General features: G+C 36.3%; 2 protein-coding genes across 17 annotated transcripts in view; one reads left to right on the top strand and one right to left on the bottom strand.

The window, feature by feature from the left end:
• The first annotated feature begins 840 nt into the window (after positions 1-840).
• The window catches only part of dock7 (dedicator of cytokinesis 7), a 47,448-nt gene continuing 26,545 nt past the window's right edge, over positions 841-21,743 (top strand). For all 16 annotated transcript variants that reach the window (XM_079884387.1, XM_079884386.1, XM_079884384.1 and 13 more), the window contains exons 1-22: positions 841-937; positions 3,959-4,061; positions 4,236-4,411; positions 4,732-4,800; positions 5,975-6,104; positions 6,252-6,464; positions 6,581-6,666; positions 6,756-6,822; positions 7,936-8,085; positions 8,470-8,550; positions 8,651-8,813; positions 9,012-9,154; positions 9,297-9,390; positions 9,484-9,646; positions 17,156-17,273; positions 17,393-17,463; positions 17,691-17,829; positions 18,602-18,703; positions 19,060-19,146; positions 19,234-19,465; positions 20,033-20,197; positions 20,307-20,476. In XM_079884387.1, coding sequence (XP_079740513.1) covers positions 900-937; positions 3,959-4,061; positions 4,236-4,411; positions 4,732-4,800; positions 5,975-6,104; positions 6,252-6,464; positions 6,581-6,666; positions 6,756-6,822; positions 7,936-8,085; positions 8,470-8,550; positions 8,651-8,813; positions 9,012-9,154; positions 9,297-9,390; positions 9,484-9,646; positions 17,156-17,273; positions 17,393-17,463; positions 17,691-17,829; positions 18,602-18,703; positions 19,060-19,146; positions 19,234-19,465; positions 20,033-20,197; positions 20,307-20,476 — 2,760 coding nt within the window. In that variant the 5' untranslated portion in view covers positions 841-899. The remainder of the gene's footprint in view (positions 938-3,958; positions 4,062-4,235; positions 4,412-4,731; positions 4,801-5,974; positions 6,105-6,251; positions 6,465-6,580; positions 6,667-6,755; positions 6,823-7,935; positions 8,086-8,469; positions 8,551-8,650; positions 8,814-9,011; positions 9,155-9,296; positions 9,391-9,483; positions 9,647-17,155; positions 17,274-17,392; positions 17,464-17,690; positions 17,830-18,601; positions 18,704-19,059; positions 19,147-19,233; positions 19,466-20,032; positions 20,198-20,306; positions 20,477-21,743) is intronic.
• On the bottom strand, positions 10,702-14,546 carry angptl3 (angiopoietin-like 3). The gene is made up of 7 exons (XM_079884399.1): positions 13,928-14,546; positions 13,572-13,682; positions 13,024-13,141; positions 12,826-12,939; positions 12,533-12,628; positions 12,022-12,294; positions 10,702-11,937 (listed from the first exon to the last, which is right to left on the bottom strand). The coding sequence occupies exons 1-7, from the start codon at positions 14,438-14,440 to the stop codon at positions 11,762-11,764; spliced, it is 1,401 nt and encodes a 466-aa protein (XP_079740525.1). The 5' UTR covers positions 14,441-14,546; the 3' UTR covers positions 10,702-11,761.

Here is a 21,743-nt window from a genome sequence, read left to right as displayed (position 1 = left end):
TCATACGATATATGTCATACATGCAGCATATTTTGCATCAAATAAATCATAGAAATATTGATGACTTTTTAAAATAACTTATTCATGGGAAATACATAAATCCAAAATATTATCAAACATATCAAAAACTCCTTTGGATATGTTTTACTTTAGTGGAGATGTAGTACATAAAAAGTGACATTCAATGATTTTTTGCTGATTGTTTTCCACTCTTGCTTGTTAAGGGTTAAAATCTAGTTTTAATTATCTAATGAAATCTTTAAGCTTTTCTGTAATTTATAAACATTATTGCTCTTTGCAATGTTATACTATTAGTTATCGAATGCGCCAAAATCAAGCATACAATATTACAAAACACATTCTGGTTATACACAATAAAGCTGTCATTGACTACAGATTGCACTATCGGTGGAAGTGGAAACGGATGCATTTCACACTTTTTAGTTACACTGATAGCTTCCTGTAAAAGAGCCCTCTATTGTACCCACAGGATATGAATCATGTTGGGAAGACTAGCCCACGATCCCAAAATACTGCACTGTTAATTCCCTAAAATGTCATGCTGCTAAAGAGAAGTCTAAATACCAAACAGACAAAAAAAAAGCATAATAATAATAATCATCTTTAAAAGATAATATGCGTTTGTTTTTCCAGTTTTACGGTACGTTCTCCTCTTGTGCGTTGTCATTTTTCCCAGCCGTAATCCGCAAGTCCCGCCCCTGAGCTCCTCCTCTCTGTTTATTATGGTTACTACGGTTTTATGAGTGACTTTGCAACTGTCCAATCACAGACGCCTTTTTGGAGTCAGGAGGTGGGGCTTAACGGAATTCGGGTACGGGTGGGGAAGGAATATCGCGGCTGGAGCGCTGGAGTTACTCGAGCACTCAGCGGCTACAGTCATGGCTGAGCGCCGCGCCTTTGCCCAAAAAATCAGCAGGTAAGGATATCTAACGCATCTCCTGTTTATATATATGTTCTCCCCGAGCCGTGCGACCATTCTTTGTATGCTGCCTGATGCATTTGGTGAGTGTGCCAGTCTTTTCCAAATAAGGCCTAGGCGTTGAGTGAGCTGGATCAGACGCTGATTTTATAGGCTGTGTCTTAAAACCTAGTGAGCTGCCTACCCAGCCAGCACGTTTGAGTCGGATAAGCTCGTCTGGAATGCTGTCTAGGTAGACAGCTCTTTAGGTTTTGAGTCACAGCCATAGAGATGCCCGAGTGTGACCCACCCTAAGCTGCAAGACAGCAGTATGATGCCTTTGTGCTTCTGTGCATTAAAATCAGTCTTCATCGCTGGGTTTATAATCCACAAATGCGCCTTTGGTTGAGCCCATACAGGGAATTAAAGATGCAGACTTGGAGTGAATCAATGGAATGCAGTGTTTGGGTTTTGTGAGACGATGGCTTGGCATACTGACACATCTATAGGATCATGAGATGTTATGCTGTCAATATGCTATATATATATATATATATATATATATATATATATATATATATATTAGTGTATGCAATCATATTGTAAATGTACAGTGCACTACGTCTTTTGAATTCAAGAATATGATTCATTAAAAAGAAAATATATTTAAAAATAATGTAAACAATGACTTTACGCCTAGAGATCATGAGTAATAATAATGCATAAGCATTTCTTGTGTATCATAGAGAACACTATCAACTTCAAGTGACAAGTGTTCAGATTGCATGATGTAGCCATCATAAAGCCAATGTCAGAATAAGATCTAGAATAACCTGAAATACCACAATGCATGATTAAATTAAATTAGATACTTGGCTCTGTAATGACACTGTGATTGATGTAAATCTGCTCAGATTTTGGCTAGTGGCCCGTACTTTGTGGAGCAGGGTCCCTGGGTTATTGTAATAGACTATAATTAAGTCTCATCATTGACTTTAGACATATATTTTCAATTGAGATTTCTTTTGTGATGTTAAGTCACAGACTAGACCTCAAATGGATCTAAAAAAGGAAGTGACCTTTTAGGCTCCCCGGTGGTTTCCACAGTCTTGGCATATCCCAGATGCTTAAAAATGTTGTTGTCTTGTCAGTGTGTAATGTGATGATAAGATCATTCAATATAGACGTGGTGGCACCCGCTGTCCTGATTCCAATCGTTAGTTCTTACCGAACCAAATAGAAAAACATGTTTATTTATATGATCAAAAAAATGTACTAGTTTTGTTTTATTAATAGAGGAATATGTCAGTAGATGTTTTATTATTACCCATAGTATATAGAGAATAAAAAGTCTCAGAAAAGTCAATGTATATCTAATTTTTTCACAGTCAAAACAAAACTGAAAGCTCTGAAAATCTTGGATTTCCCCCTTTTTTTCCATTTTATTTTTATTGAATGCAGTGCTAATTGGATCTGAAAGCTTTTCTCGTAAGTCACAGAAACTGTTTCTCATGGCTCTGTTAAGACTTTTTCAGAGGTGTGTGAAATATGCACCGAAATTCATGGTTAGTCGGGTCCTCGGTAAACAACACATCCGTGGGCTAATCATCTGTTCCCTCTTCAGGAATGTCCAGCCTAAATAAAGGCCCCTCCAGAACCAACTGAGGGCGGGTTTTTGTTTTGGTGTCATCCTACACATAGTAGAAGAGGATTCTGATAAGGGATATTGACTGGTACACTATGCTCCAACAAAGACATTCTGATAATAATACTGTCAATTTGACTCTTACTGATGACCAGACACATTGCTTTGATTCAAATTTAAGTATTTTTTTTCTGTTTGTACTTTACAGGCCTAGCTATAATTCAATCTGTGAAATCTTAAAGAAAAAAAGTAATCCATTACAATATTATGTTATACTCAATAGTAATGAACCTTTGTCAATAACCTATTGGTGGTCATAAGCAACAGGCACTTGAGTGTGTGTGTGTATATATATATATATATATATATATATATATATATATATATATATATATATATATATATATATATATAGCATAACTAGGCTACTTGTTCCATTTTAGCAGGAAGCAATTTGTATACTGTACACCGTATGCAAGATTACTGTAATACCTGGATGGTGTTTTACTGTACTGTACTGTTCTCTATCATGCTGTGTGCTTGATTTCCAGTGGGATGGACAAGTCAGTAATATTTATCATGATTCTTTTGTTGGCTCACATTTTAAGAAAGACACTTTAGTCTTAACATAAAAATAACTATATTTATTTCCAAGGTGATAAGACTGGCATTGAATTAAACATACATACCTAGCGAGGTCATTCGACAACTGTTGTGTTTTACACTTCCTTTCGAAAAAAATCTTGGGTTGGTAAGATCTTTTAATGTTTCAGAAGAAAGTCTCTTACGTTCACAAAGGCTGCATTTATTTAATAATAATAATAAAAAAAAAAAAAACAGTAAAAATAAATAAAAATGTGAAAAATTCTCACAATTTAAAATAACTATTTTTAAAATATATATATATATTTTAAAATCTATCTAATAGTATTCCTGTAATTAAAATGTCATTACTCCATTGCCACACAATTCTTCAGAATTAATTATAATATGCTGATTTGGCTGATTTCTTTATTATTATTATCAATGTTGAAAATAATTGAAAAAAGCTGTTTTATTATTTTTGTGGGAACCGCAGTCTAGAGTTCAAAAGCAGCATTTAAAACTGAAATCTTTTGTTACATTATAGCCTAAACATCTCTACTATCGCTTCTGATCAATTTTATGCATCCTTGCTGAATTAAAGTATTAATTTCTTTCAACAACAAAATATATATAAAAAATATATATATTATCTTACTAACCCCAAACTTCGAACAATAGTATGCATACGTAGTAATTGAGTAGTCCACTCTAAACATAGCCTTTATTCTATGATTTGCTTAATGTGAGATGACTGGATTCTTTTGTGGTTTGTATTATAATACCATCTACGCTCTCTTGTTGTTCTCCAGGACTGTAGCAGCTGAGGTCAGGAAGCAGATTGCTGGTCAGTATGGAGGCTCCCCTCAACTTCTCAAAAACCTCAGTGTGGGTGGGAATGCCACTAGCAATGCTGTAAGTAAAACATTCCTAGATAATATACTTTTCTATGTTAAATCGGAGAGATTGACACTTCAGAAAGTATATACCACCACCACTATCCCTTCAGTGTGATACCGTCTTTCTTGGTGGATAGTGGCAACAGTTCTCACATTCTCTTTCTTTTCCTCTTTGGATTTCTCCCTACAGATTCCTCTGACTGAGGCTGTAGAGCCAGTGGATTTTGAAGAGTATTTGATCACGCACCCTCCCATTATAGAGTCTGGACCTCTGAGAGATCTGATCGAATTTCCTCCAGATGACATTGAAGTGCTTTACACGCCAAGAGAGTGTCGAACTCTTGGTCAGGCTGTGCCTGAGGAGGGGTGAGTGTGTTGAAGAATTAAGGCAGACATTAGTATGCATCCTGAAAACTAAAATGTACACAATGAAAAAGGGTATAAATGACATCGAATTGCCAATGTGAACAGTTTTAAAATCACATGCTATGATAATTTCAAGTCATTTAGGACTAAAATGCTTATAAATTAATTTGTTCATATTTTTAATATTGAATAGACGGTAACCACATTTTTCTCTATATTTCTTGATTGCTTTTTATTTTGTCAGCAGAGTTGTGAAACTCATCACTGTCATTCACTGATTTAACAAATTAAACTTGTTCCTATTTTAAATGATTTTACAGTGAGAATGATTCACATGTCAGAGACTGCATCCGCTCTTACACTGAGGACTGGGCCGTCGTTAACCGCAAGTACGATATTTATAAGTGCTAAATTTTACGTGCTTCACTAGATTTCATCTTTACATCTGTTTTCTCTTTCCCCCCAAGTGGTTTAGTTCCTAGTTTCCATTTTACATTGATGTTTTTGGAGGACAATCTGCAGAATTCTGCTACATGGATTTAAATATTGAAAATGTGTTCAATGGAGCTGAGAGTGTAACGTTCTTGGTGCCGCGTTGTGATTGACGGATGTTTTAATCCTGCGGAAGTATCTGCAACACTATCTGTAGATTTCTGCAGGCATCATTTTTGTGTGGGCCTGTTCATAACTGACAAAAAGGAATTCAATTCATGTATTTTGCCTGCAGTATTTTATGATACTGTAGACTGGGGCTTTTAACTAAATTTTAGGGCCTTAATAAGTTACTGTGAATCAGTTGCTTTGGTGATTCTTAATTGATAATCCCAGACTCTTATCCTGACTGAGATCATATAATGTTTTTGAAGTTAGTGAGCCAGACTTATGCCTGGTTTCACACACAAGGCTTAAGCGATTCCCAGATTGAAATGCATGCTTGAGCTGTTTTAACTGAAAGCCATTCAGTCATTGTGCTAGAGAAAACAGCGTTATGTTGTTGAGAGGCAGAAGGGAATACTTTTTCATATGTGTATAAAAGTGAAGTAATTACTGTCATTCAGAAGACTGGAAGTTTAGCTTGAGCCTACAAACTTTCACGTAATTATGTGGACTGAATTTCTGTAATTGTATCCATTAGTAACAAAGCACCACTGAACTGAATTGTAACATTACTATGCAAACTACTCATTGCAAAAGATAATGTGTGATGCTTTACTGACAAAATATAAAATGTAAAAATGTGATGCTTCGCATAATCTTGTTTTCTTGTTCATTACAATTTGAGTAGTGACTAATTTGAATTAGAAATAAGATATATATTCACATTTTGTTATGATTAAACAACTAATGCGCTTAATCCCTAAAAAAGTAAAATAATTGTTATAGAATTTGAGTTTTTTATTTTTTAATTTGTCATCGTTTTACACACACACACACACACACACACACACACACACACACACACACACACACACACACACACACACACACACACACACATATATACATTCCATTTTGCATACTGATTAGCATACAGATAATAATCAATATATTTTGGATCCACAGGTATCATAAGTTGGGCACAGCGTTTAACCCCAACACTTTGGATAAGCAGAAGGAGAGGCAGAGAGGTTTACCCAAGCAGGTTTTTGAGTCTGATGAGTTGCCAGATCACAGCAGCTATCAAGATGATCAGGTAAACATGTCTTTGCTACTGTTGCGTGTTTTTTTGTTTGTTGCTAAGCCCAGTAGAATAATACCCTTGCACAATTCCACTGTGTCCCTCTGCTGCGAGTTTCTCTCTGAATTCTCTGAATATAATCAGTGATTTTGCATGTTACAGGATGATCTGAAGCGAAGGTCCATGTCAATTGATGACACCCCACGGGGCAGCTGGGCTTGCAGTATTTTTGATCTGAAGAACTCTCAGCCTGATGCTCTGCTGGCTCACCTTCTGGATCGAGTACCCAACGAGGAGATCGACCGCCACAATGAGGACCAGCGCAAGTCAAACCGTCACCGAGAGCTCTTCGCACTGCATCCCGCTTTGGATGAGGTAGAGTATGACATTTTGTTTGATTAATTCTCACAAGTCCAAAGACACAAATTTCATGTTCATTCTTTTCAGGATTAATTAAATGTCTTGCATTCTTTTTCCCTTCCTTCATGTAGGAAGAACCCATTGAGCGCCACTGTGTGCCTGATGTTCCCAAAGAACATTTCGGTCAAAGGCTTCTTGTCAAGTGCTTGTCCTTGAAGTAAGTGGGGAACAGCCTTTCCAGACTCAAATTGAACCTTACAACTACAATTACAATTTTGCTGATATGCTTCTCTTCTTACTTTTAAGGTTTGAGATAGAAATTGAGCCAATATTTGCAAGTTTGGCCTTATATGATATCAAAGAAAAGAAAAAGGTGAGCTGTTATGATTCCTTGTGTAATGTACAGTTAAAATTTGTGTGGAAATCTAAAGCCCAAATAATGAATATTAAGTAGTTTACTGTTAAACAGAGGTGGGGAGTAACAAAGTACATTTACTCTGTTACATTTACTTGAGTATTTTTTTGGAAGATTATATTTAATTGTGAGTACTTTTCACTTTAACTCGAGTACATTTCTAATGAAAACTGTACTCTTACTTTGTTATGCCGGGCAATGTTCCTCTCCTTACTTTATTTTAATGCAATGCATGTTAAGAAATGCGTAGTTTATTCCATGCGCGCTGTCTATTTTTTCCCTCTTTTTTCACTTTTTTGAGTCAATTCTGTTCAAAGACTTGATTAAGTAAGTTGGCAAAACTGTCTAAATTGGTTTGCGAATCCGTTTGAATTATATTACTACAAAGTAAGACATTAACAGTTTTTTTTTGGATATATACCTTAATATATACATTAAATAAGCTACCATTGTTCATGTAGTATAATTAACACCTGCCAACCCGCAATTTGTGGGTGTTGCGCATTGGCTGCGAACTGTTCACCTTGAAAAGGAATGCCTGTGCTTCAACACAGTTAACCAGTTTACATGGTCCTGCAGATGTTGCATTTTGGAGAACAGATGGAAGAAGATCCGTCAATGCGCATTTTGATCATTGTTTGTGTTCAGATGTTCATTGTGGCCATGAGCGCGAGCACGTGAAGAATGTTTTTTCTTCTCTTTTTTTCTTTTTTTTTTTTACATGCATTTGAATGCAAAACTCTGCAGGCATAAATGATCCGAAGAAACTATTAACTTGCTACTTGAGTATTTTTTTCATTGGATACTTTTTTACTCTTACTCAAGTAGCTATTCAAATTATTACTTTTTTACTTTGAGTAAATATTTCTATAAGTACTTGTACTTTTAGTTTTTGGATACTCTACCCACCTCTGCTGTTAAATAACATAGAAGTTACATTTGTTTGTACATGACATTGCTAACTGATTTCAACACTAGAGGGTAGTAGTCACCTGTTCAAAGATTACAGTTGTTCCTAGAGACTACCACAGACATGAATGTTTCCTATAATTTTCCTGTCTTAATCTTCAGATATCAGAGAACTTTTACTTTGACTTGAACTCTGAGCAAACGAAGGCCATGCTCCGACCACACATCCCATCTGCTGCTATCTCCACTCTGGCCCGCTCTGCCGTCTTTTCAATCACCTACCCTTCCCAAGATGTCTTCCTTGTTATCAAGGTTGGTTACATATATATATATATATATATATATATATATATATATATATATATATATATATATAAAAATATAAATATAAATATATATGTATCTTAAGCACCAGTTCATCATATTAGATTGATTTCTAAATGATCTGTTTTGATATTGAAGCCTGGAGCCATGTAATAATATAATTCATTTATTTATGTGCTTTTTAACATTCTAGCATAAATTGATATTTTCAAGCCAATTGGACAGTTTAAGTATGAATGGATTTAAGAAATGTGTAGTTTTCTTTTTGTAGTGGCATGTTTGATGATTATTCCATTGATTTTAATATTGCGTTAATGTTTTGTCTCTGAATGCAGTACATTAATCAGTACATCAATGCTCATCTGCTTTCAGCTTGAGAAGGTGCTACAGCAGGGAGACATTGGAGAGTGTGCAGAGCCTTACATGGTCTTTAAAGAGTCTGATGCTGCCAAAGTAAACATTTTATTATAGTTTGTACATTATACACCAAGTCCTGGTGGAATTCAGTTTAACATGGTGACTGGTATTTCTTTTCTTTTCCTGGGTACCACAGAATAAGGAAAAGATTGAGAAGTTGCGCAGTCAGTCCGAACAGTTCTGTCAGCGACTAGGGCGTTATCGGATGCCCTTTGCCTGGACGGCCATACACCTCATGAACATAGTGAACAGTGCAGGCAGTCTGGAGAGAGACACAGAGCTGGAGATGGGGCTTTCAGGTGAGTCTACAAACGACACCGATGGTTGTGCATATTAATCCCGTACTTGGACTTGCACAGTTTGAGGTTAGTGTTCCGAACAACATTTGAATGGGTGATGAAACCCATTGAAGTAGGACTTGCCACATCTCATTTTGTCTTTAACATTTGCTCTTTATTGGATCTCTTTCTAACTCTTGACTCTGCACCATCACACAGAGAGGAAAGGCTCGTGGTCCGAACGGAGGAACTCTAGTATTGTGGGGCGTCGTTCGTTGGAGAGAACCACCAGCGGAGATGAATCATGCAGTCTGACTAGCTTCAGGCCTGCCACCCTGACGGTCACCAACTTCTTCAAACAGGTCACGCTGTTATTCTAAAAGAAAAAAAATTCATAGGAAGTTAACTGTCCAGTTACCCGTCATTGCATTGGTCAGACTGCAAAAGCTAATGAATGAAAGCTTTTCACATTTTATATGTTATTTATATTATATATCATATTAGGAAGGAGATCGACTAAGTGATGAAGATCTCTACAAGTTCCTAGCTGACATGCGGCGTCCATCCTCTGTGCTGCGTAGACTGAGGCCCATCACAGGTAGAACTCTCTTGGCATGTTTTTGCAATGTATTTTGACCCCATGAACCATTTATGCATTGAGTTATGTAACTCATTTACTTTACGCCCTTAGCCCAGCTGAAGATCGACATCTCTCCAGCCCCTGAGAACCCTCACTATTGCCTGACGCCTGAGCTGCTCCAATTGAAGCCTTACCCTGACAGTCGAGTGCGGCCAACAAAAGATATCCTGGAGTTCCCTGCCAGGGACGTTTATGTGCCCAACACCACTTATAGGTATAACCAACTTTTAAATGTCTAGATCAGTGATTCTCAACATTTTTGACTCCAACACCACAATAATATTCAAAGGCCACCAGTTTTGTTTTTAATCTATGGGCACTCCTAGTTGTAAATTAAAAAAGTAACACAAATAATTAAAATTAAAAGAATTACATTTCAGGATTCCAGAATTTTTAGGAACTGAATGTTCTTCAGGGATTCTACACTTTTAAAACCAGTGAATTTACATGGATTAAAAAAAAAAAATTGTCTTAAAAGCATGGCATAACTAGTAAAATATATACTGTAGCTGTTTATTAATTTACATGACTTTTCCAGGTCTAGAAATCACCATTTTAAAATTAGGCTGCCTCATATATCCATGTTTGGCAAGACTGGAAATCCTGTTTCTTCAAAGGAACCAAACAGTTGTTGAGGGGGTGAATTAAAATAAGAAATGTCTTGTTTTTAGTTGGTTTAGCTTATTTTGTCTTATTTGAAACATTTTGTTGGCTTGAGGATTTTTCCGTGGATGTTTGCTGAGGCCCTGCCCCCTAGATGAGAACCGCTGGTCTGGATTAAATTTAGAATTGGCCTCACTTTTAGCCTTGTCTCACTTTTTCTAATTGTTAAAGAGCCAACTGCGCTCTGTGTAAGCAGTCGGCCTTACTGTATGGTCTAACCCTGCTATTTAAGCTTACTAGTTTAGTCAAGGTTGGTCAGACAAAGATGCTTATCTTCTGCATATGTTGACATAACCTGTCATTCAGAGGACATGTTTGTCCACTCTCAGCCTGTGCCAACTTTGTTATCTTTTTTTGGACGATCCGTGTAGTCAGCCTTGATTTGAGTTGTGCTGAATAGGCAGATTGGGACAAGAGTTTACTGCAGACAAATTTCATGCTCTAGATTTATCACACGTGTCACGTCTGTCGTATATGCAGGTCGTATAACATGTTATTAAGGAAGGGTTGATTTCCCACTTAGGTTAAGCTTGATCCTCCTGCTGGATTGTTTAGTATCAGTTAAATAATTGTTTTTCTCCCCCACAAACTAACAGTAGCTTTAAACTGTGTGGAAACTGGTTTATTTCAGTTATGTGAGCCCCCAATGAAATTGCTCATATATTGTATTCTCTGCTGAGAAGATATTGCTGAAATTTGTTTTCATTATGCAGTGGTTTACAGTTATTACCAGTAAAAAAAAAAAGCTTGCCGTGTGAGTCCAAGTATAGTTTGAACGATTGTCTCACTCGAGTGCTGTAAGTGACTAATTTAAAGAAATATTTATTTTTTATTTCTTTATCTTATTGTCTAAATGTGTTGCTATAAATATGATGCACCCAACCATCACTGAGAAACATTCTGTAAACTAAATATACACAATACAGCTGAGTATGTACAAAGCATAACCAGGAGTCAATATGACTCAGTAACAGAAAATGACATGCAGACCATAACGATACATTTCTTGGTAACACTTTGTAATAATTTTCAACATCAAAAATACAAGAGCATATATATATAGCATTTTTTGTATATAGTATAATATAAATGTGTTCTTAAAGCGTTATGGTTATGAATTAATGAAAGTTATTATAAAGTGTTACCCATTGCTTTTCTACTGTTTCACATTTGTGTAAATTGCTTAAATACATTATTTAAGTAAACATGCTATATGTGAAATGATGTTGAGTAGTTCTATAGTTGAATGCAGTGCAGTTCTATAATATTATCCATACAAACGTATTGTTGATTCCTGTTGACTCTTGATAATAGCATGCACCAGATCCTGTTTCAGAGGTGTGATCTTGCCATTTAAAATTTTCAGTGTTTCAGTGTAATTTTCAGTATTTTTGTGTTTTTTTTTTTTTTTTTAACAACTCTTCTTGGTCAGTAAGCTACAAGTATGTTATCTGGTGACCTATGAAGATTTTGAACTAATATGTTGCAAAACCCTTTGACTTGGTTTTTACCCTCTACCAGAGTCAATGACCTGTTGCAGTTGCATCATTCAGTTTCGGCTGTCTGTAGAGAAAGGGAAAAGCTTTGTTGGCCAGTGTCTACTGCCAGTGTGACACCTCTAATTGATTCTGAATTACACGATAGAGAGTGGGTATAGGGTCAGGGATTATTGAAACTGGGTTGATGGTCTGATGGTGATCTTTGTGGATTTGAGAGTGAAGGAGCTTCCTTTGGCTGGCCTCCAGTAGATTCCTTTCCTGCGCTGGTGGCGAGTCCTCAACCTCACCCAGGCGTATCTCCCGTTTAAGTTGGTGTCCCCACATGCATCAAACCACCAACCACCTGAAACCAGAGGACAATTATTATTCAAGGGATATTCAATTATGTATTGTATGATATTAAATATTTAATTTGTCCGTTTGATACCTGTGTAGTTGCGGGCACAGTTGGACTCGTCATGATTATCGTTATCTCTGTCTTTGGTTGAGAACTTCATGCCCGTGTGGTTGCTCATGGCATCTGGCAGATCTCCGGACAAAGGTGCCACGTGAAGGGCGTAATCAGATGCAGGGCCTTCTAGGGTGAACATGTACTCTATGGATCTCTTTTCCTCCTTCCAGTCTTCCAGTTCAATGTGTAAAATGTATTCTCCTTGTCGAGCAATGGAATGGATCTTCGCCAAGCCAAGCCAAAACTCTTCTGTAACACAAGGACATTTGTGCTTTGTTAAAAGCTGAAGTTTCCATTTCTAAGTGGTCATGCCTTGAATCATTTATAATGAACATGCCATGAAGAGACATGTGATTTAGAATCAATTTGACTCTTCAGCTAAAGATGAATCATACTACAGAAGCTTAAGCTGTTCATATTTTATCAAGCATCTATAGTAGGAGTAGTAGAGAAGGAAACGTGACATGACACAAAAAGGCATACTTACTTTCCAATTTGCCAAAGCCATATTCATATTTTTCCCACGACTGGTCAAAATCAACAGAACCATCCTCCCTCCTCTGAATGACTGTTGCTGCTCCATCTTAAAATAAAGAGTTAAAGAAAACTGTAAAAATAGAATCCTAGTTCGATAAGAATGGTGATAAAGGCACAACCTTCTAAGTTAGGGTTGTAACCACTTAGGTAGGGTTTCTTGTGCCCTTTGTGATGTACCTGTCACAGTTTTTGTAACAGATATCAGTAGGAAGTCTGATTAGAAGTGCATTATTGGTCTCTTACCAGAACTTATCTCGCAGTAAACATGGAAAGGTTCAGATTGATTGGGTTTGATCGGGTAAATTCCACTGGTCCTCTGGCCTCTTTTGAACACATCACTGCAGTCTACTGGAAAGTCTGTGCAACAAAACACACAGTTGACGGTTTTGGTTTTAATAAAGCAACAATTTAAATCGCTAATTGATTTCATGCTTTTCTTACCATTTATTTCTGTAGTTCCATTGGTGGAGTTGATTGTTAGGTACCGAAAAGGGTCTGGCGTTTCCAGGTTTAAATCCAAAGGTTTTTCAGCTGTGTCTTGAAAAGTGTCATAGTTCACCTGAAAATAAATTAATATATTTAATCTCAGTAAATGCAAATAAAGCCAGGAGAGTTAAAGTGATGATAATTTTAAATTCAGTAAATATTCTTTATTTTATATTCTGTAGGATTTCTAATCACTTTACTTTATATATATATATATATATATATATATATATATATATATATATATATATATATATATATATATATATATATATATATATATATATATATATATATATATAAGCAAAGTGATTAGAAATCCTACAGAAAATTATGATAATAAATTATGTAAATAATAATATAAATAAAATATACAACACATTTCAATAGCCTGAAAATGTTCTTTGTGAGTGCACTATGTGTGGGGACCCTTTTTTATTAAAAATACATTGAATGATAAATTTAAAATGCATAATCTGGATTTTGTAATGAAAATAACTTACCTTATCCTCAAGACTCTTAATTTTGATCTTCTGGTAATTTAGCTGTTCGTGTTGCTCTTTAACAGATTTAAGCAGGTCTGTAATGGTCCTTTCTTGTGTTTCAATCACATCCTGCAACAGATAAAAGTTGTCAATGGAGTAAATGCATAACTGGATTCAGCTGACCTGTACAGCTATATGATCAGTACCATTTATCTGAACTTTTATTGATGTACATTCTATAATTTTTTTTTGTAGCTCTTGCCATAAAGTATGATTCACATGCATTTTGGTAAATTTTGAAAATGTAAAAATTGGTATTGCGAAGCCCTATAGTTATGCGAATTTGGACCTTTTAATTTGAAATTCTGACTCACCTTCAAAGCAGTGATCTCTTGAAGTTGCTCCAGAGGCATCATGCTCTGAGACAAGCCCTTCAGCTTCTCCTCCAGTCCTCCAACCTTGCTGTGCAACTGGTTTCGCTCTTGGAGAATATTGTTAATTTTTGAGTTGATCTCCAGTGACAAGTTTCTGATCTCCTCATTATTGGCCTTCAGAAATATGGTCGTCTCCTTCAACTTCTCTTCTTCCTCTTTGATCTCACTGGTGACCACTGAGAGCTGGTAGAAGGAGCGATCAAAGATGTTGAGCTTCTGGAAGATGTCGTTGATCTGAGACTTGGTTTTGTGCACAAACTCTCGGAGACTCTGGCCGAGCTGGAGCAAACCGTTAGCTAGGAGTCTTACGTCATCTAACATGGCAAAGCGGGATCTAGCCTCAGTTGGCGGCGCGGTTATTAGGATAGGCGCCTCGGTGGGTGCTTTTTTCAGGTTGGAGGCTGCGCTTGTTGTGGACAAGCTTAGCCAGAAAAGCAGGAAAGTCAACATCATTTTAGGTGGTTTGTTCAGTGCGTCAGTCCGTTGCAATGCCTGTCTGTGTGCTAGTCTCTTTTAACCTCCCTTTCTCGGTACTCTTCTCATCTCCTACTCTGAGAACAAAAACAGCAGAGATTCCTCAAATATATACTGCTACACTGAGAGGGGAGGGAGCATTTGGTAATTATTAATCTGGCTTTGCTTGAGCCTCCTCCTCCAAATCTGTGGAAAGTTTACTCTGTGCAGACAATTTACAGTATCACACACACATTTCCCCCACTCACCACACATCCATAACCTGGTCCCTGGTTGCATCTGATAAGCAAAGATGAACGATGCTGATGAATCATCCTGCCGATCGATCACATCATAACCGCGGCCACTTGGTGCTCTGTGCGTGCACCGCTTGATGGGAATTAATTATAAAAGTATGTGATTTATGGTTCTGGCTTTGATTTAATGGCCTCCTGAATCAGCGGAGCATCACTCTCAGGTGCCACTGAGAGGCTCTGCATGTACAAGCAGGATCGTCGCTGGATCTCAGAATGGTTCGGCTCTGGCGGTAATAGAAATGAGTGATGACTGAAGTTGGGGGAGTTTGTGCCATTTGCACTGATATGAACAGGCTTTTTATTTACTGCTGCTTCATATTAATCTCCCTTCAGGGTTCAGCAGTGCTTTTTTTTCTGTTGGCCTGGTCAGGCCAGTAGTTTAAATTTTTATCTAGCAAATATTTTATAATCTAGCTCACCACAAAAAATATATTTTTTTAATATATTTGAATAATTTGAATAAATTCTATGTTTTAAAAAGCTTTACTACTAGGTATACATTATACAGCATTAAATGCACGTATTCATAGCTGTATTCACTCTTGCAATACATATAATTTAATACACACACACACACCCACACACACACACAAAATCTCATCTCATGTCAACCACTTAGATACCATTGGTAAAATGTTGCATAATGTTACATATGGTGAAAATTTTAATTGTAAGAATTTTCAGCAACAATTTTCAGTAAAGATGTTTTAGCCTTGGTTTACTTTGTTCACATGTGCTGTTTTTAAATATTTAATCTTAGCAGCTTGTAATGGGGATGAGTTAGTCTTGACCAAATGTTTGCAAACACCCTAAATTTGGACCCTACTGATAAACTATTCAACCTGTTACTATTTTTGATCTACTGAATCGCTGTTGTTTTTCCAGATGTTTTAATTGTGGAATAATCTCCTCTATTCAACACATTTGAATTTTACAAAGAAAATATATCAACTATAGGAATATTCCTGTATACAAGATAATGAACATATTCTGATTAAACATGAACATTATTTTCCATTAAGTTGAGTTGTTGTCATTGAGTAGTGATAATTGGATTTACATGACGGTTGCTTCTGCTTCAGCATATGTCCAAATTCACATATCAGCATATTCTTGCACTTGTAAATGCAGACATTGAAAATATTGTATAATAACATGTATAGCAAAATATATGGTTGTTTGAAACTGTTCTGTAAATGTTAGGGTGAAACAAACTTGATTGCATTTTTTGTGCCTGCCATATAACTTGTTTTATGTTTGCTGTGTTGCAGTGATGTATAATCATTGCCCTGCTGCAAGTACGTTCTAACTGGTTCTGTTCAGATAGGTGCGCAAAGTTTGGCCTCAATCCATATTTGTGGACACAGCAAACACGACCTGACTCCCATTGTGTACGTAGAGGCCATTCAGCTTGTGTGTCAGCGTTGTGGATAGAAATTTCATCTCCAATGTCCTTTCTTACACCCTGTGCCAAATAATTATTATTTATTTTAATTTTTTTGCTGTTTTAGCTAAATCTAGATTTGCGGATTTTGCAGATCTACATAGATCTGAACATTGTTTTGGCTGGAATTGCTCCAAATCTTTTGTTTATTGAACCTCTTGGGGTTTTTTTGTATTTGAATGCAACTTATATGGGAATTTTTTGAATAGCACAATGTACAAGCACTTATTCACTCCTCCTTTGCTCATTTTCTCCTTTTGAATTTGAACTAAAGATCACAGTATGAAATAAGTGATACATACACACCACATTAGATAGGAGGTGATATTGAGAGTGCATGAGAGTTATGTGCTCCTGGGAAAGTCTGTGACCTTTGCGGACTGTGGGGTTTCCCAGGAGAGTATGTTCCACGTCACTGCAGTATTTCTGTCTGTTCCTGCAGCTACTGTAACCACAGAACGGAAACGGCTGTGCAAGAATGGAAAAGATAATGTTAATGCCCCAAATTTGATCCTGGGCTTTTTGCTTTAAGATGTTTTCACATGTGAACAGAAACTGTTTTTGAATTTCTGTTTTGTGCAACTTATGTACTTTGTAATTTAATTTTGGTGTAATTTTTTAAAATTACTTTTAACTTTCAAAGTTTCCATTTCCTGTTAGTTTTAACCATGGGTTGTTGATTTCATCGTCAACTTTGTTTTTATTTCAGTGGACACATTTCTGTCTCATTTTCAAATAGTCTTATTTCAGTTAAGGAATCGGCTGAGAAACCAGAAGAACATTTCCAGAATTATTTACCTTTGAATATAAGATTTACAAAACCTGCTTGAAAAACTTCTAAATATGTAACAAAATATATATATTAAAATGTCTATTTAATTGAATGGGAGCAGTAGGGATCGAAACATTTGATGTATAAACAACTTTCCTTCCTCTGTCTGCCTGCATTTGTAGGAACCTCCTGTACGTGAACCCACAGAGCCTGAACTTCGCAAATCGTCAAGGTTCTGCCCGTAACATTACAGTGAAAGTACAGTTCATGAATGGGGAAGATCCTAGCAACGCTATGCCTGTAAGTTCTGACAGATTAATTTGAAGTCTCATAAAGCCAAACATGTCATGGGAAAGCACTCTCTTGATTGGGAGAAGTGGAATCATATACTTACAGTTCTTTCTTCCATGGTCTCTTAGGTAATCTACGGGAAATCCAGCTGTGCAGAGTATTCAAAGGAGGCTTACACTTCTGTAGTATATCATAATCGGTGAGTTTGTGGCTGCAACGTGTATTAAAAACTCATGCAGAAGTCTTCAACATGAGATCAAACATCAGCTCAGGGAGTGACAGTCACAGTGTTAGTTGATTTTGGAACAACAGTTGGTCAAGTTTTTGTTTGATTTGGATTTTGCGTAAGAAATGGATTGTTTACACTGACGTTTTTACAATATTTCTCTTCTTTTCTTTTTCATTTCTCAAATGTTCTTACCTCAGATCACCTGATTTCCACGATGAAGTTAAAATCAAGCTTCCAGCCTCGCTGACCGACCATCATCACATCCTTTTCACTTTCTACCACATCAGCTGTCAACAGAAACAGAACACTCCACTGGAGACGCCTGTTGGATACACGGTACATACAGTGCTCCACACACACACACTATTATTCAAGAGTTTAGGATCAGTAAGATTACATTTTTTAAAGAATTAATACTTTTTTCAGCAAAGGTTCATTATTGATCAAAGAGTGACAGAACACTTTTACATTGTTACAAATAAAAAGTAAAATAAATGCTGTTTGACTTTTGAACTTTATTTCTTCTAATAAAAAAAAATAAAAAATAAATTGTATCCTGGTTTTCAAACCCTCTTTTGGCATTAGAAAAATATTACTGCTGTCAGGATTTACTAAAGACACGCTGTAAAAGAAATTGCGCTGAAAAAGGCGTGGACACCGGCTTACCTTATTGCATATGCATTTGTAGGAGTTTCCCTTTCAGACGCAAAATTTATTGGAGGAGAGTTTTTTTTTGATTGACAAATTGACGATTAATTGATAATTGATTTTTCATTTTCGATTGACAAAAATGAGTGCATGTGAACCTTCCTACTGAGGAGTAGAGTAATGGCTGCTAAAATATTTATGTATTTTTGATCAAATAAATGCAGCTTTAGTGAGACTTGAACAGCACGGTTCACAAACACAAAATGAGCACTCGCACAGTGCTAATAGAGAATGCATATATCAGATTACACAGATTCGATAACATAGATTTGCTTTGTTGTGAACTATTGAGATGCCTTGAGAATTTTGGAATTGGAGTATGACTCCTTGAATCAAATATAATCATGATGTGCCTGAAGGTTCCCACCTATAAGAAATGTTGTGTCTCTGTCTCCCTCAGTGGATTCCCATGCTGCAGAACGGACGCTTGAGAACAGGTCACTTCTGTTTGCCCGTATCGCTGGAGAAACCGCCTCAGTCTTACTCTGTTCTCTCTCCTGATGTAAGGCAGTTTCTGTCATACAACACACATAGATAAAGCTTGAAAGTTCTTTAATGAGATTTTGGTTATGTCAAGGTTATGTGTTAAGAGTTTCCTCATTGGTCAACAACATTTTTTAACAATGTTAAAACAAACTGGAACATGCTTTTACATTTTTGTTTACAGACCAAGTACTTATTTTTTCTGTGTCGAGATGATACCGTTATTGTTAGCAATGCTGTTATGTTTCAAAAACAGTGCAGTGGGATGATACTGTACAGATGATACTGTACAGCATTTTAGGGTAGCAATGTATAATAATAACCATTTATTAAAAAGAAATTATACTGGAAGTTCATTCATGCATTTGTGTGTAGGTTCCTCTTCCTGGAATGAAATGGGTGGATAACCACAGAGGGGTGTTTAATGTAGAGGTTGTGGCTGCATCCACCATCCACACGCAGGTAACTAGTAGTTAAACTGTCAAAATACTGATTCATTTAAAGCCTACAAACACATGCATTCTCTGATGTGTTTCTTTCTTTCCCCAGGACCAGTATTTAGATAAGTTCTTTGCTCTGGTGCATGCGCTTGATGAGCACATGTTCCCTGTGAGGATAGGAGACATGCGCATTATGGAGAATAATCTGGAGGCTGAGCTGAAGTCTAGTATCGCAGCTTTGAATTCATCTCAGCTGGAGCCTGTGGTGCGCTTCCTTCACCTACTGCTGGACAAACTGGTTCTGCTGATGGTGCGGCCTCCTGTTATAGCTGGGCAGATAGGTACTTGCAGTCCTCCAACCTACACACTCTAAGAAAACACACAGAAAATACTCACAACTTTAAAGAAATACTAGGCTAATAGGATATTGGGCTCCATGGGTTCCAATACAGGTTTAGAACATTGAATGATCACACCATTTTCATTTTAGCGTGATCCTTGCAAGTCATCTAAAATTATATTGGTAGTTCGGCCACAAATTAAAATTGTTATCATTTACTCCAAACCTGGTTGCTATTTCCAATTTAAAAACAAATCATTCTTTTAAATCAGTTATTTTCAACCAGCTCACATATTAGACTGACGGATTCGTTTGTGAGTCAAATCGGAAGTTGGCCGTAGAACTTGTTTATTTTTTTAAATTGGATTCCCTTTTTATAATCACTAGGATCAAGTCATTTACACACAAAGCTGGATAGGTGACTCTAGACTTTCTATTAAACACAAAAAAAAGTATATAACTTTGTTATTCATATATTTTATTAATTTATTTCAGAACTGCATAAAATAGTTGCTAGTTTCCTGACGGTTTCCTAATTATCTTGCGTTTTATTTTCTATTTACTTTAGTGAATCTTGGTCAGGCCTCTTTTGAAGTGATGGCATCTATAGTGAACCGTCTACATAAGTACTTGGACACCAGTCAAGATATGCATGGGCGAAACAGCCTTCTCTCCTCATATATCCACTATGTCTTCCGCCTACCCAACATGGATCCCAACTCCCCCTCTCCAGGTCAGGTTTCAGCTTGATCTTTAAATCTGGGGCTTTTGGTGTTTTAAGATTGGTTAAATTAGTTATTGCAATGTGTTTCTTTTTTAATGTATTCTGTTCTGCATATTAGGCCCAGGAGGATTGGGTGGTTCAGTGCATTATGCCACAATGGCTCGTTCTGCTGTTAGACCTGCAAGCCTCAACCTTAACCGCTCTCGTAGCCTTAGCAACAGCAACCCAGACATCTCTGGCACTCCCACTTCGCCAGATGATGAAGTACGCTCCATAATTGGCAGCAAGGTAAGTAGACACATTTCAGCTGCTCTGTTGGCTACTATACTTTTCTATTAATATTATAGACACGTCGTCATAGTTCATATACATATCAAAGTGTATTTTATTAGTGCTGTTGAGACATTTTTGATTGCTCCAGCTGGATGTATTCATTATTCTTATGAGTGTTTTTATAGATCATTGACTTTCTGCACTAGATTGCTTACTTAGCTGATCAGCATTTCCCAATGTTACAGGTCAACCTATAGCTCACCAGAAAGACAAACTTTAGCTAGAACATTTTATGGACTTAACCCATGTTACACAATCTTGCAAAAAGGAAAAACAAAAATTAACTGTAACACAATGAATGTGTGGTTGAGAACGGTGTCCAAAATCCTTTCTACAGTTTGCCTTTGATGAATGTGTAGCTGATAGCTCAGTGATTTGTATGCACTGACTTCTTTGCTGTTGTACCCAATTTACTGAATAAATTATGCAAATCAGGTAAAATGCGAAATTTAATAACAGATTTATTATTCCACCATAAATAAACTGAAATCTTTAAGTACATGGCTGTAAATAAACTTTATCTAAATAAACAAAGTCTAACGACACTACATTCAAAACTACATTTTACAGTATATTTATTAAAAATGTTTTACAAAAATAAATGTGATAATTTAAATTAATGTAGTTCTTTTCAAACTGCTCCAAATTTTGCCAAAAATGTTTACATTGCAAATCTGTTGAATGTTCTCATGGCAACTCAAGAATTTATTACATACAGAAGATGTTTTTGAAAAAAAGTATCTTATGCTCACCAAGACTGCATTTATATGATTAAAAATACAGTAAACTGTAATGTTGTGAAATATTATTTCAATTTAAAATATCTGTTTTCCATTGTAATATATTTTGACGTGCAATTTATTCCTGTGATGGTAAAGCTGAATTTTCAGCATCATTACTCCAGTCTTATGTGTCACATGATTCTTCAGAAATCGTTCTAATATGCTGATTTGGTGCTCAAGAAACATTTCTTATTATCAGTGTTGGAAAGTTTGCTGCTTAAGTTTAGTGGAAACTGTGACATTGTTTCCAGGATTATTTGATAGTCTATAACAGCTTTTATTTGAAATAATTGAAATCATTTATTTGAGTCTTTAAATGCATCTTTGGTGAACAAAAGTATTGATTTCTTTAAAAAAAATCTTACTAAGCACAAACTTTTAAGTTGTAGTGTGTATGATGTAGTTGACATGCTTTTAATAATGAACCACATTCTCTGAAC

The sequence above is a fragment of the Squalius cephalus genome, assembly GCF_949319135.1.
Source record: "Squalius cephalus genome assembly, chromosome: 10".
NCBI lineage: Eukaryota > Metazoa > Chordata > Actinopteri > Cypriniformes > Leuciscidae > Squalius > Squalius cephalus.
Note: the sequence above shows the minus strand (reverse complement) of the source record. Positions and strands in the feature narration are given on the sequence as shown.

Bases quoted from the DNA above. Each gene is read 5' to 3' on its own strand.
- angptl3 (XM_079884399.1), bottom strand. From the start codon at position 14,440: ATGATGTTGACTTTCCTGCTTTTCTGGCTAAGCTTGTCCACAACAAGC. The intron at 12,940-13,023 runs GTAAGAAAAGCA...TTTGTTGCACAG, and splicing joins TGGAACTACAGAAATAAATG to ACTTTCCAGTAGACTGCAGT. The intron at 12,629-12,825 runs GTAAGAGACCAA...CTTTATTTTAAG, and splicing joins TTACTGCGAGATAAGTTCTG to ATGGAGCAGCAACAGTCATT.